This window comes from Scyliorhinus torazame, chromosome 15 (assembly GCF_047496885.1).
Source record: "Scyliorhinus torazame isolate Kashiwa2021f chromosome 15, sScyTor2.1, whole genome shotgun sequence".
Lineage (NCBI taxonomy): Eukaryota > Metazoa > Chordata > Chondrichthyes > Carcharhiniformes > Scyliorhinidae > Scyliorhinus > Scyliorhinus torazame.
Window position 1 is genome coordinate 133586992 of NC_092721.1, and position 15668 is coordinate 133602659.

Here is a 15668-nt window from a genome sequence, read left to right on the forward strand (position 1 = left end):
TCAGAAAGGCTTCACTATGTTAACAACCACGTTAACAGAACCCAGTTACTAAAAACACAAAATGGCAGTTAGCTGAGCTAGCCACATTCCTGAACATAATTAGCTGAGTGAGTCGCAAGCTGGTATAAACAACAGAAACAATTACAGAAGAAGGAATGTTCGGGGAGATAATGGTGGATGATATTAGCAGATGATCTACTGTCTTAAATGGAAAATAGACATGTGAGATTAAAGGAGGCATTCACAAAGAAGTGATAACAAGGCCCACAGAAGAAGGAGTTATGTAGACCCTGTAGACTCAAGGACTCCAGATGGAGCCAGAAAAGATCATTTTAACAAGGTACCATGAGTCGTGTCCACGAGGTCATGAGCTGATCATGTATCAACACACCTTACGTAATGCCAAATTTCATTGGATATATAACTATTGTATGTAATCTATAATCGATATTATTGGACAAGGTCCAACCGTCAAGGGCAGTGTAGATGTTTGAAAAATGTAAAAAGCTTAAAACAGACATGAGCATAAGATAGGCATATAGGCAACATTCTCTAGAAATTAAATATACCTGCAGAAACAGAAGATTAACGTGTGAGGGAATTAAAAGCCAGATTAATGTTTTTTTTACAGAAAATGTAAATGTAAATTGCAAGTAGGCTTCAAATGAAGTTACTATGAAAAGCCCCTAGTCGCCACATTCCAGCGCCTGTTCAGGGAGGCTGGTACGGGAATTGAACCGTGCTGCTGGCCTGCTTTTAAAGCCAGCGATTTAGCCCTGAGCTAAACCAGTCCCTAAGTACATATGGCGCACTTTTACATTGTGGCAGGGAGAGGTGCTAGTGATATGGAGTGCTATATGCTTTCTTAAAATGAAAATAATTCACAGGAACACTGTGAAAACACTGGTTTCAGAGGTTTGCTCAATGGACTGTAAGGATTGTCAGTAACGGAGTTGTTGAAATAATTATTTCAAAATGTGCTTGGCCAGATTTTTAAAATACATTTACAATTGCAATCCCTTCCTGACTTAACTCATTACAAATGAATGCATGCTTGCATAAATGGAAATAGAAGTATAATTAAAAATTCAATAATAAATTATGTAAGGGGTCGGTGGTTAGCACTGCTGCCTCACAGCGACAGGAATCTGGGTTCAATTCTGGCCTTCGGTGACTGTGGAGTTTGTATGTTCTCCCCATATCTGCCCGAGTTTCCTCCGGGTGCTCCGGTTTCCTCCCAGTCCAGAAATGTGCAGGTTAGATGGATTGGCCATGCTAAATTCCCATTAGTGCCCAAGCATGTTCAAGTTAGGTGGGGTTACGGTGATAGGGTGGGGGAGTCAGCCTATGTAGGATGCTCTTTTAGAGGGTTATGAGCGAATGGCCTCCTTCTGCACTGTAGAGATTCTATAAGTTGAGGATTTCTAAATGGGACTGCTAGTAAACTCCTTCCTTTATTAACTAAAATGCTATGGAGTGCCTCAAGTAAACATACATGATGTAGCCATAACAAAAGTATGACAGTAGCTACATCCGGTTTGCTTATGCAAAACACATTTTAATATCAGTATTCTGAACACCGTTACAATTTAATTAAATTAACTGTTCTAAATCTTACCAGGTTTCCCATCAGCTCTGCTTTGATGATCTTTGCTCCCAGTTTATTCATTTCTTCCTCACTGAGAGGTTGTAGAGGTTCTTCTCTTGTAGCAAGAGATCTGGCTGGAATAGCAGCACTGCTTCGTGGGAGAAAGGGAAACACCCCACAGAAAGGAAATGTATGTTACCTTTTCGTAATTCTCAAACAAAGACATGTAATGTTTCACAAGGTTTGTGTTCCTTTTACAATTTTAAAAAGGGAAAAAACTTTTACTTGATTAATTTAGTATTATGTTGTCTATTATCCAATTTTTGTTAACAATATTTTGATACGGTTTTCTATCAAATGCAGCAAAATTACATTGGAATACAAGACAAGGTGAAGTTAACAATGACTGCAACACTTAATAAACTGTATTAATGCAATAATGAATACAAGAAGTGTTGTGGTTTAGTTCACCATCAATTTTTTAAATCTAAAATTCATTTCTAGAAATCAGCAACTTTATTTGGTTAAAACAGCAACAATCCTATCCCAGCAAAGCGTCACACTTTGAATTCTCATAAAGGTCCAAAATAGCTCACTGGGTAAGGTTTATGTATGTGTTTACTTAATCAGTGAGAGAAAGCTCAAAGGGAAACAATGAGAGACCGTCGAGAATGGTGCGAATAAGTCTGAGGATAAAGTCAAAATCAGAGCACCAGCTGAATGCAGAAAACGGAGAAAGAAATAATATGGCCTGGGAAAATCAAAGTGCAGGGGAGGAGGATTTCTGTTGTGTACAGGAGAACTTTCTCAATCAATATGTCTCTAGTCCAGCAATGAAGGAAGCAATTTTGTATCTGGTTGGCAATGAAGGGTGGCAAGTACAGTGTGCCACAGTAGGAGGTCATCTAGTTAACAGTGACCGCAGCATAATTCTATTTAATTTTGGAAAGGATGTAAAAGTTCAAATAAAACAGAAAAAGATGACTTATGACAAACGTCAGCCACAAGGTTTAGGCAATACCCAGAAAGATTATGGATACTATAGGTGGGAAGTGAAAAACTTAACAGAGGAGATAAAAATAGGTCAACAATAAAGATTAGGACTTCCGGGTGCGGCTCTGCAGAGCTAGGTCGCATATTCGGTAGCTCCCGCTTGGAACGGACTTTTGGGCTCTTTTGCAGGGCCCCCACTGCACTTGTTTGACATTTCCCAGTGTGGCAAGAGGACTGCAACACTCCCCTGACGGTGTCCCCCAGGAGTGTTGTGTCTTTTGGCTGCCAGGCCCGGCAGAAGCAGTGGAAGATTTGGCTGCAACAGGATAAACAGCATTTGCAGCAGTTTGCAGCATGCAAGCGGGGGAAGGGCAAGCTTAAAGCTGCAAACAGTCCTGAGGACCTTTATCAAAAGTGAATTCTAACAGCAGAGGGAACAACTGTGAAAAGATCTCACCAGGGCCACTGAAGAAGCGGGGACGAGGCTTCCGGTGGCGGCCATGGAGGAGTAGGTCACGCATTCGGCAGCTCCAGTCCGGAACGGACACTTAGACCTTCTTCAGGAGTTTCCACGGACATTTTGGGGCAGATTGGTGAAGCGAACACTGCCAAAAGGATTCCCTCTTGAGACTTTTGGGCTCTTTTCAGGGCCCCCAAGGGCACTTTTTCGATGTTTCCCGGTGTGGGAAGGAATTAATAATAGTTCCCCGTCAGTACATGGCTTTAACTAGGAGCGGGGTGACAAAAAAGGTGGTGGTGGACCAGAAGAAGGGAGGGAAGAAGGACAAAATGGCGGCGGGCGGAGACCAGGCAGCGCGGAGGCAGTGGGCGGAGGAGCAACAGGAGGGTATCCAGCGCTGCCTCAGAGAGATTAAAAAGGACCTGCTAGAGCCGATGAAGGCTTCTGTTGATAAGCTGCTGGAGACACAGACGGCCCAGGGGGTGGCGATCCGAGAGGCTCAACAAAAGATCTCTGTCAATGAGGACGAGATCTTAGTCCTGGCGGTAAAGGTGGAGGCGCACGAGGCGCTCGATAAGAAATGGCAGGAGAGGTTCGAGGAGATGGAGAATCGGTCGAGGCGGAAGAATCTGCGGATTCTGGGCCTCCCGGAGGGGCTGGAGGGGCCGGACGTGGGGGCCTATGTGGTCACCATGTTAAACTCGCTGATAGGAGCGGGGTCCTTCCAGGGGCCCCTGGAGCTGGGAGGGGCCCAAAGAGTGTTGGCGAGGAGGCCCAAGGTTAACGGGCCACCGCGGGCGGTGCTGGTGCGGTTCCATCGGTTCGTCGATCGGGGGGGTGTGCTCGGGTGGGCCGGGGGGGGGGGGAGCAGCAGGTGGGAGAACGCGGAGGTTAAGATATATCAGGACTGGAGTGCGGAGGTGGCGAAGAGGAGGGCCGGGTACAATAGAGCGAAGGCGGTGTTGCACAGGAAGGGGGTGAAGTTTAGCATGTTGCAACCGGCGCGATTGTGGGTTACCTACAAGGACCGGCACCATTATTTTGAGTCTCCGGAGGAGACGTGGGCCTTGGTTCAGTCCGAGAACCTGGACACAGACTGAGGGTCGGGATGGGCGATTGGGGACTGTGGTGGATATGTTATGCCTATTTTTGGTTCGGGGGGAGGGGCCTTTGCATTGTTTTGGGTTTCCTTTTCTTTGTGTTTTTCTCTTTCGGGTTGAGGAGGGTGGATGGGGCGAGTTGGGCACTGTTTTGGTTGGTGGCGGGGCCTGGTAGGTGGAGAGCGCGGGATTTTTTTTCCCGCGCCGAAGACTGGGGGGGGGGGGGGGCGGGGAAGCGAGGATTGTTTCCCGAGCTTAGAATGGAGGGGGAGAGCCTGTGAATGGGGAGCGGGAGAGGAGGGTGTGCCACACAATGGGAGGAGTCGAAGGGGAGGCGGGAGTGGCCGGGGTCAGCAGGAGTCAGCTGACTTGCGGAAGTGCAATGGGGGGAGTAAACCAGCTAGGATGGGTCCTAGCTGGGGGGGGTGGGGGGAATCGAGTTGCTGCTGCTAAGATCAAGGAGGAGCTGGAGCGAGTGGGGTGGATCAAGACGGGGGTATGCCGCTGTGGGGAACGGGCCGGGTGTGGAGTGCGGGCGCGTGGCTGGCCGAGGAGGGGTCATGGCTAGTCGGTGGGGGAGGGGGGCGGGTAGCCCCCTAACCCGGCTGATAACCTGGAATGTAAGGGGACTGAATGGGCCGGTCAAGCGGGCCCGCGTGTTCGCGCACCTGAAGGGGCTCAAGGCGGATGTGGTTATGCTCCAGGAGACACACCTGAAGGTGGCAGAGCAGGTAAGACGGAGGAAAGGGTGGGTAGGTCAGGTGTTTCACTCGGGGCTAGATGCCAAAAATCGAGGGGTGGCGATCTTGGTGGGAAAGAAGGTGTTATTCGAGGCGTCGAGCATTGTGGCAGATAATGGCAGTAGGTACATAATGGTAAGTGGTAAGTTGCAGGGAGAGAGGGTGGTACTGGTCAATGTGTATGCTCCGAACTGGGACGGTGCGGGTTTTATGCGGCGTATGTTGGGTCGGATCCCAGACTTGGAAGTGGGGGGCCTGATAATGGGGGGAGACTTTAACACGGTGTTGGATCCTGCACTGGATCGCTCCAGGTCTAGGACGGGTAGGAAGCCGGCGGCGGCTAGAGTGTTGAAGGGATTTATGGACCAAATGGGAGGGGTGGACCCTTGGAGATTTGCAAGGCCGGGGGCTAGGGAATTTTCATTCTTCTCACATGTCCATAAGGTTTATTCTCGAATCGACTTTTTCATTTTGAGTAGGGCGCTGATAGCGAGAGTAGAGGATACTGAGTATTCGGCAATAGCCATTTCGGACCACGCCCCACATTGGGTGGACTTGGAGATGGGGGAGGAGAGGGACCAGCGCCCGCTGTGGCGCTTGGAGGTGGGGCTGTTGGCGGACGAGGAGGTGAGCTAGCGGGTCTGAGGAAGTATAGAGAGGTACTTGGAGACCAACGACAACGGGGAGGTCCGAGTGCGGATGGTATGGGAGGCACTGAATGCGGTGGTGAGGGGAGAGCTGATCTCCATCAGGGCCCACAAGGAGCGGAGGTAGCGTGGGGAGAGGGAGAGGCTGGTGGGGGAGATGGTGAGGGTAGACAGGAGGTATGCGGAAGAACCTGAGGAAGGATTGTTGAGGAAGAGGCGCAGCCTCCAGGCCGAATTCGACCTGGTGACCACCAGGAAGGCAGAGGTGCAGTGGAGAAAGGCCCAGGGGGCGGTCTATGAGTATGGGGAAAAGGCAAGCCGGATGCTGGCGCATCAGCTTCGGAAGCGGGACGCAGCTAGGGAGATCGGGGGAGTTAAGGACAGGGGAGGGAGCGTGGTGCGGAGTGGGGTTGGCATCAATGGGGTCTTCAGGGACTTCTACGAGGAATTGTACCGATCCGAGCCCCCACGGGAGGAGGGAGGGATGGGCCGTTTCCTGGACCAATTGAGGTTTCCAAAGGTGGAAGAGGGACTGGTGGCGGGACTGGGGGCCCCGATTGGGCTGGAGGAGCTGATCAAAGGGATAGGAAGCATGCAGGCGGGGAAGGCACCGGGGCCGGACGGTTTCCCGGTCGAGTTCTATAAAAAATATATGGACCTGTTGGGCCCGCTGTTAGTTAGGACCTTTAATGAGGCAAGGGAGGGGGGGGGCTTTACCCCCGACGATGTCCCGGGCACTGATCTCCTTGATCCTGAAGCGGGACAAGGATCCCCTGCAATGCGGGTCTTACAGACCGATTTCCTTGCTAAATGTAGATGCCAAGGTGCTGGCGAAGGTCTTAGCCACGAGGATTGAGGATTGTGTGCCGTAGATCATCCATGAAGACCAGACGGGGTTTGTGAAGGGGAGACAGTTGAACGCGACTGTGCGGGGGCTTTTGAACGTTATCATGATGCCGGCGAGGGAGGGGGAGGCGGAGATAGTGGTGGCGATGGACGCTGAGAAAGCCTTCGATAGGGTAGAGTGGGGGTACCTGTGGGAGGTGCTGAAGAAGTTCGGGTTTGGGGAGGGGTTTGTCAGGTGGGTTAGGCTGTTGTACGAGGTCCCGATGGAGAGTGTGGCCACAAATAGGAGGTCCGAGTACTTTCGGTTGCACCGAGGGACGAGACAGGGGTATCCCCTGTCCCCCCTGCTCTTCGCACTTGCGATTGAACCCCTGGCTATGGCACTGAGAGAGTCGAGGAACTGGAGGGGGTTGGTGCGGGGTGGGGAGGAGCACAGGGTGTCGCTTTATGCGGACGGCCTGCTGCTGTATGTGGCGGACCCGGTGGGAGGAATGCCAGAGGTAATGAGGATGCTTAGGGAATTCGGGGACTTTTCGGGGTACAAGCTCAATATGGGGAAGAGCGAGCTGTTCGTAGTTCAGCTAGGGGACCAGGAGAGGGGGATTGGCGAGCTCCCAATAAAAAGGGCGGAGAGGAGTTTCAGATATTTGGGGGTCCAGGTGGCCAGGAGCTGGGGGGCCCTGCATAGGCTTAACTTTACAAGGCTGGTGGAGCAAATGGAGGAGGAGTTCAAGAGGTGGGACGCGTTGCCGCTGTCCCTGGCGGGTAGGGTGCAGTCAATCAAAATGACGGTGCTCCCAAGGATTTTGTTCCTGTTCCAGTGCCTCCCCGTGTTTATCCCAAAGGCTTTTTTCAGGCGGGTTAACAGGAGTATAATGGGGTTTGTGTGGGTGCGAGGGACTCAGAGGGTGAGAAGGGTGTTCCTGGAGCGGAGTAGAGATAGGGGGAGCTGGCGCTGCCCAACCTCTGTGGGTACTACTGGGCCGCCAATGCGACAATGGTGCGCAAGTGGGTGATGGAGGGGGAGGGGGCTGCATGGAAGAGGCTGGAGACGGCGTCCTGTGTGGGTACGAGTCTGGGGGCGCTGGCAACGGCGCCGCTGCCGCTCCCTCCAAGGAGGTATACCACGAGCCCAGTGGTGGTGGCGGCCCTCAAAATTTGGGGGCAGTGGAGGCGGCATAGGGGGGAGGTTAGGGCCTCGGCGTGGACCCCATTACGGGGGAACCACCGGTTCGCCCCAGGAAGAACAGGTGGAGGGTTTTCGGGGTGGCACAGGGCAGGCATACGAAAGTTAGAGGACCTGTTTGTGGACGGGAAGTTCGCGAGCTTGGGTGAGCTGAAGGAGAAGTACGGGCTCCCCCCGGGGAACACCTTCAGGTACTTACAGGTAAGGGCGTTTGCCAGACGGCAGGTGGTGGAATTCCCACGGCTACTGCCACACACAGTACAGGACAGGGTGCTCTCGGGGGGGTGGGTGGGATTGGGGAAGATCTCGGAAACTTACCAGGTGATGCAGAGGAGGAGGAGGCCTCGGTGGTGGAGTTGAAAGGTAAGTGGGAGGAGGAGTTGGGAGAGGAGATCGAAGAGGGGACGTGGGCAGATGCCCTAGGGAGGGTGAACTCTTCCTCTTCATGCGCGAGGCTCAGCCTCATACAGTTTAAGGTGCTGCACAGGGCACACATGACCGGGACAAGGATGAGCAGGTTCTTTGGGGGTGAGGACAGGTGTGTTAGGTGCTCAGGGAGCCCAGCAAATCACACCCATATGTTCTGGGCATGCCCAGCGCTGGAGGAATTTTGGAAGGGCGTAGCGAGGACGGTGTCGAGGGTGGTAGGATCCAGGGTCAAACTGGGCTGGGGGCTCGCAATATTTGGGGTGGCAGAGGAGCCGGGAGTACAGGAGGCGAAAGAGGCTGGAATTCTGGCCTTTGCGTCCCTGGTAGCCCGGCGGAGGATTCTCCTTCAGTGGAAAGATACGAGGCCCCCAAGTGTGGAATCCTGGATCAGCGATATGGCAGGGTTCATTAAATTGGAGAGGGTGAAATTCGCCTTGAGAGGGTCGGTACAAGGGTTCTTTAGGTGGTGGCAACCGTTCTTAGACTTTCTGGCAGAACGCTAGACATTGGTCAAAGGCAGCAGCAGCTCAGGGGGTGGGGGGGGGGGGGTTTACTTTATTTTTGTTTATGTTATTTACACTGGAAGGGTCTGAGGGGGTGTATACACCTGTTTTCTTAAGTCGGGGTGTTAATGTTAATTTATTATTTAGGTACGGGGGGGGGGGGTTTGGGGGGGTTGCTTTTTTAGATTGTGTTTTGTACTTACCCGTTGGGTTCTTTTTTCTTTCTCATTTTGTTATTGATATTTTATGAAAACCTTTAATAAAAATTATTTATTAAAAAAAACAATAAAGATTAGCAAATAACATTAATTTGAACCCCATTGTATTTTCTGAGCTAAAATGGAAGGAGTTTGCAAGGGAAAGAAATGGGACGATAAAAGATCCAAAGCAGAAACCATTGAGGCTGAAGATGCGGCTAAAGTATTAAATGAGAATTTTTCATACAAGAAAGCTGATGATGTTAAGATTACACAAAGAGAAAAAAATAAGTTATGGATAGGAAAGTAATAGGTAAAGAAGACGTACTAAAAAGATTAGCACTATTGCATTTGGCGGGTTATCTGGTCCATATAAGCTGCTGAAAGAAGCAAAGGTAGAAATGGCAGAGATATTGGTCACAACATTTCAATCTTCATTGGATAAGGCCGAAGGCTGAAAGTTTGCTATTTTCTCATTCTTCAAGAAATGGGAGAGAAATTAACCAGGAAACTACAAGCCAGCCAGTCTAACGTTGGTGCTGGGGAAGTTATTGGAAACCTTCACAGGGAAATAATATGGGGCGGCACAGTGGCCAGCACTGCTGCCTCACAGCACCAGGGACCCGGGTTCGATTCTGGCCTGGAGTGACTATCTGTGTGGAATTTGCATATTCTCCCTGTGTCTGCGTGGGTTTTCTCCGGGTCTTCTGATTTCCTTCCATAGTCCAAAGATGTGAGGTTAGGTGGTTTGGCCATGCTAAAAGACGTGACAGTCAGCTGGGGTCACAGGGTCAGGGCGGGGGATTGGGCCTAGGTAGGGTGCTATTTCGAAGGGTCAATGCAGACTCGATGGGCCAAATGCCCTCCTTCTGCACTGCAGGGATTCAATGGATTCTAATAAATACACCATTGAAAAGCTAAAGGTTAATAAAGAGATGCTAGCATTGATCTACTAAAAACAAATCATGACTAACTAACTTAGATTGAATTTTTTGATGGGATAACAAGGGCTGATCAAGATGGTTGCGCAATATATGTTGCATACAAGGCCGTTGGTTGGTGTTCAGCAAAGTAACGGACAGAAGGCTTATTAATGAGATGGGAGTCCATGCAATTAAAGAGGTGACAGTATGGATACAAAATTGGTTCAGTGACTGGAGGCAAAGGGATGTTTTTCAATTTGGGGGGGGTCTGCAGTGATGTTTCATGAAGGTCAGTTTTAGGGCTATTATTGCTTTATAACTGACCTAGATTCAAGCATAGCAAGCAGCATAATAGTGATAAGGATAGTTATGGGCTTCAAGGTGATATGGACAGGAATGTGAAATGGGGGAAAATATGGCAGGAGTTCATGGAAATCATATATGAAGCAATGCTCTTTTAGCAGGTTACTCGAGAAAGACGGTATACCATAAATGGTGCTACTTTGATAAGAGTAAATGAGCTGAAAGGTCTTGGTGCCCATATGGATAAATCCATAAAGGTGCTTAAGTAAGTTTTTTAAAACTCTGGTTTACCTGGGATTAATAATAGAGGAATGGAACATAAAAGAGATCACGTGAAAAGTTTAGAAATCACTAAATAGGCTGTACTATTCGGAGTACTAAAATTCAGAAAAGATGAAAGCATAATAGCAAAGAATGCAGCAGAGATGTACAGATATGAGAAAACTTAGTTTTAAGAAAAGGTTGAAAAGTTAGGTTTCCAATGAGAGATTTTGATTGAGTACAGAGAGAAACATTATTCCATCTGGTGACCGAGTCAACAATTGGAAGTCAGACATTCAAAATCATTGGCAAAATATCTAGAGAAACAGGCAAAAATGTTTTCACTCAGTTATTGTGGTCTGCAATGTTGTACTTGAAAAGGTGGTGTAAGCCAATTCCATCAACAATTTTGAAAGGGAGTGGGCAGATAAGCGAAGATGAGGAACTTGAGTTACAGACAAAAAGCGGCGTAATGGGATTAAGGTTGGGAATCTCTGAAAGCGCGTCTAAGTGTTGACGCCGGCCTAAACACCGGAGTGTTTCACGCCGGCGTCAACGGGCCTCTTGACCCAGCGATTCTGTTGCCCACAGGGGGTCAGCAGGACGCTGGAGTGCCCTGCACTGCTCGCCGCAGGTCTGCGCATGCGTGCCAGCAGAGCGCAAGATGGTGGAGCCACACAGCAGGCCAGCCGGAAGAAGATAGCCCCAACCTCCAACGGATCATGCCCGCCCACCGATCGGTGGCCCCCGATCGCGGGCCTGGCTGTCGTGGAGGCCCCCCCCCACGGAGTCTGATCCCCCCCGCCCCACCACCAGGACGGCCATGGCAGCCACGGGCCTGGCTGTCGTGGAGGCCCCCGGAGTCTGATCCCCCCGCCCCACCACCAGGACGGCCATGGCGGTCGCGGGTTCGAGCTCCCGCCGGGTTGAACCATGTTAGAACCACGTCGGCGGGAACTCGGCCGGTTGACCGTGGAGCATCGGCCTCCGACCGGCGCCGCATCGACCACACACGCACGCGGCTGGAGAATTGCATCTCGGCATCGCGGCCCGTCTCGGTATCAACGCTGGTTCTCTGAGCTTGGAGATTCCCAGCCCCATGTGACTCTGACAAAAGTAAAAGTATTCCTCCTCGTTCTTCTCAAACTGTGTACCTTTGATGCGGGTAACCACACCATTCTCCTTCAATGTCTCTCTACTCTTGTCTAGATGGGCGGGGCTACAATCGCTTGGTTCCATTCTTATCTACCTAATCTTAGCCAGCGAATCAATTGCAGTGGTTTCACTTGCCAATAATGTACCGTTACCCAAGGATCTACCTATTTGAGTATTGCTGGAATAATACATTTTGTCAAAGTTTTTCATCTTGCACTTATCAAGACAATCGCAAAGTACCAGTGACAGGGGAAACAACAATTTTTACACTGTACAAGAGTGCTGATTGGTTGCAAATAGACCCTGATTGGTAGAGGCATTGCCATGGAAAGTGCACCAGCTGATGGTGACTGACAGTTAACTACCAAGCATTGTTTGAAATTTAAACATGGCATTGCCCTGTGAAATTTATCAGCAAATGGCGTCACTTATTTAGTTTAGCTGAAACAGGTGCAATGTTCTTTATGTCTGCAAAGAACAGGGCCCTGTGTATTAATACATGTAGCTTCCAGTACCCAAAGCTAGCCCAACTAACAATCTGAAATTGCTGGTTTGAGTAATTTTTAGCACACTGAGGATTATTTAGCAAATTCATTTTTAGAATGGTCCTCAGGACCATCGGTCAAAAATGTGACAGAATATCTTTTTGATATTTAAGGCCAATCAGTATATACGTGTTTTTCAAAACCTTTTGAATAGTTTAAGGTCCCTTTTATCTTTCAGTGGAGCCATAGCTGCGTAAACGTTTTTAAAAATTGTAATACCAAATAGTTGATAATTTTAGCCTTTATAGTTTCAATTTCTATCAGCGGTGTTCTGTTCCATCAGGAAGATCAAACCCATGAACATGTTACTTTCCTATACCTGCTGCAAGGTCATTCGCATCTCCAAGTCCAATTTTCAATTATTTCTGAAACAGTGACCTGCTTTGCAGTTGCAAGCACTTATTCTTCATGTCTTGAACTTAAGCAGTGAATGCTGTTTTGTTACTCAACCATTCATCAGGCATAGCCTGATCCTGACCTTCTCCAACATCTAAACAAGCAAAAGGGCTTGCTCTTGCACACTCACAATTGTGTGCTTTCTGGTCTGCTAATATGTGAAAGAGACCGAGGGCGAATGAGATGTGGAGAACAGAAAAGAGCATCACTTGAGGATAGCAGGAAGCAAAAAAGAACAAGTAGTAATGGAAAAGTACAAGGGTGTGAATGATAGGAGGAATGAAATGAAGCTGAGCAGCAATATAAATAGAGGAGGAGACACATGGATAGCATTGATAAGTGAGAAAAAATGAAGGGATATAGATAGAAATGAAGAAAACAGAAAAGAGAAAGAGACAAACTATACTGGAAAGGGAAATAAAAATGAATAAACAAAGTAATAACTCAGTAATACCAATATCCTTTAGAGTTGCACGGGAGATTGAGAACCTTTATTTGAGGATTATCCCATAAAGGGTTCAGACCAATAAATTAGTATTTGTTTCATTCCAGTAGGTTTTGGCAATGTTTATTATTCAAGATGGACACCATGTTCAAGTAAATTATAAACAAAAAATGCAAAAACATCTTCCTCCAAATTCTGTACCAACTAGATGGGGTGTGCCTGATCTACCCTTTGCCCACGTGGTATTCAGTGGGGATTCAGAGTGCATCTTGATTCCTTTCCTTTGAGGTAGCCCAATTTTTTGATTCAGCCAAAATTGTCTTAAAAGAATTTAGTCACGGAACTTCAAAATTCCAATTTGTTGCCAATTTTAGTCTGCCTCGAATGGCAGCACCGCCTTGGAGGAAACCATCAAGGCTATGCTGTGCAAAGTTGGACAATCTTTCTCTCCATTCCCCAATTCTAAACCTTAGCTCTGGCCTTGCTTAGGTCTATCTAATATCTCGATCACGTACTTTGTTGCAACTAATAGCAGTCTTTCCCATCTTAAACTCCGACCCTGTAAGTGTTGTAGTGATATTCACTGACTGACCACTCGGAGTCTCATTAGTATATAAGTGAATGTTAGAGTCAGGTGACCTCAGACTGACTGGGAAGCTGGAGGGAGAGGTTGCTTGTGCATGTTTAAACGGTTATTCATCTATTGTTTTGTATATAATTGACCCACAGTTAATGTTAATAAATTGTTTTTTTGCTTTAGCTATAATTGTTCTTGTATATAAATCAGGCCATCCAACAAGAACATTACAAGTGTTTTGCGTCGATTGGTTCATAAGACATGCAAAATATCAGTAAAGAAACACATGTGAAAATCACACAGCTTCATACAGACAAGATAGAAGACAGAGGGGAAAGAATGATTATAAAAATTTTGGAATTTACTTTTTAAGTTTGGAGAGAAATAGCCAAAAAGAACTCCAGAGAACATTTGAGAACTCGAGCCAAAAAAGTGGTAAAGGAACAAATTAAAGTCTTGGCCATAATGTGAAGACGATGTATTGAAAATGAAACGTTGTCGTTCTCACGATAAGGAATGAGTAAAGAAACTCAGCTCAGGATCAAGCATTATACAACATCCCACATTACTAGACTCAACCCAAAATGGCAATCAGGAAACTTTAAAGAATTAAGAGGTCTAATTTTATACTGGATGGTTGCTAATGTATATTGTCAGATAATCAACAAAATATTGAATTCATATAGGACCTTCAACATAGTAAAACATCGTAAGGCACTCACAAAAGTCAAACAAAATATGACCAAACTGCTTAAGGCGATATTAGGTCAGGTGACCAAAAGCTTGTGTTGCCACACTGGGAGACAATGCAGTCAATGACTGGTGGGCAGTGTGAGAGTTTCGATGCAAACAGCAGAATTTTGGATGAGCTCAAGTTTAAAGAAGATGGAAAGTGAAGGGCCAGCCAGAAGAGTTTGGAATAAGTTGAGACTAGAGGTAACTAGGCCATGGATGAGGGTTTCAGTAGCAGTTGAGTTGAGGTATGGGCAGTTATTTGGCAGCAACCAGCTTGCAAATTGTTACCTTTAAAGGCAACAACATTTCTTCTGTTCCTTACACTTACATTTTTATATGGATAACCTATTTCAGTAATCACACATTAATAAAATTAATGTATTATCACTGAAAATAGGTTATCCAAATCAAATTAAAAATTTGAGGAGTGGATCTTTTTTTCTGACAAACATGTGAAAATAGCTCCAATATGTACATGCCTTCCTTTGTTCAACAGTTTCAATGAAACTCTTGGGGCAGGATCTCCGTCCAGCGACGCCTGAATTGGGAAACATGATCGGGTGGAGAATCGCGCTTCTGCTGAAAATCGTGACGAGCGCCAAACAGAATGCCATGCTCCAGTCCCTCGACAGCAGCGTGAATGAGTTCTACACCACACGTTGGTGTGGGCATGCAAACTGCACAGTAAACGTTGTTGGCATATTAATGGGTCCACCCTGGCATTCACTGGACCTCCAGCAATGTTTCAACTCCACCAGGAGGAATTACCAATGGCGAGGTTCACTTGTAGTATTTTAAATCTGGAAACAGACACTGTGGCTGCTGAGGGTGTGAGATGGGGTACAAGCAGCGTCCAACAGCGCCAGAGTACGCTGACAGTTATTCCATTTGCCAGAGGCTGGGGGAAGAGAGTAGGGGGGGGGGCAGCTAGAAGGCGGGCCGTGGGGATAGGGTGGCCTGGCACAGACCACCATTGCCATGCAGCTGAGCACGCCGCTGACTGTCCACTGGGAACTTTAGCGCCACGGAACCTATGCATGACCCTCCCCAGGCCACCCCACTAGGTGCCCTCTGGACCCAGCCAACCCATCAACGGGGTGGACATGCTCCAGCGCAACCAGTGCCATCTTCTTGGCTGGGTTGAGGCTGTGTGGGAAATGGAGTGCTTATATGCAGCTCCTGCTTAACAGGCTCTCCAGTGCTGATCCCAACCCCGTCACATCACATGGCGGCATACTTTGGAATTGCACTAGATCCACATGACACCGGTGCTAGCGCATTAATGGGTCCTGAATTGCTCCAGGACCGGCACCACTTTCGTCAACGGAGAACACGCGCGATTCAGTCCCGGTGTCAGCACTTAGTCTCTCAAATGGAGAATCCCGGCCTTAAACGTTTGCAAAATGCCTAGACTTCAGCTTTCACAATTAACACGGGAACTGCTAATTGCTTTGTACAGTAGAGACAACTGAAGCCTTTATTCAACTTTATTTGTTGCCAACAATTTTACTCTTTGTCCTTTGGGTCACAAATTCCAATTCCAATTGCTGTCATTAGTCCTGATGTGCAGACTGGACTGTGTTATAACAACTGATAATAAAACAGCAATGTTCAAAGGCTACAAAATTGCATTGAATCT

General features: G+C 47.9%; 1 protein-coding gene across 2 annotated transcripts in view; it reads right to left on the reverse strand.

The window, feature by feature from the left end:
* The window catches only part of cwf19l2 (CWF19 like cell cycle control factor 2), a 202048-nt gene that overhangs the window by 104287 nt on the left and 82093 nt on the right, over positions 1–15668 (reverse strand). Inside the window, exon 9 of one of the 2 annotated variants that reach the window (XM_072476758.1) lies at positions 1619–1736. In XM_072476758.1, the coding sequence (XP_072332859.1) occupies positions 1619–1736 (118 nt within the window). Of the gene's footprint in view, positions 1–1618; positions 1740–15668 lie in introns of both variants that reach the window. The other variant, XM_072476757.1, reaches the window with a different exon arrangement.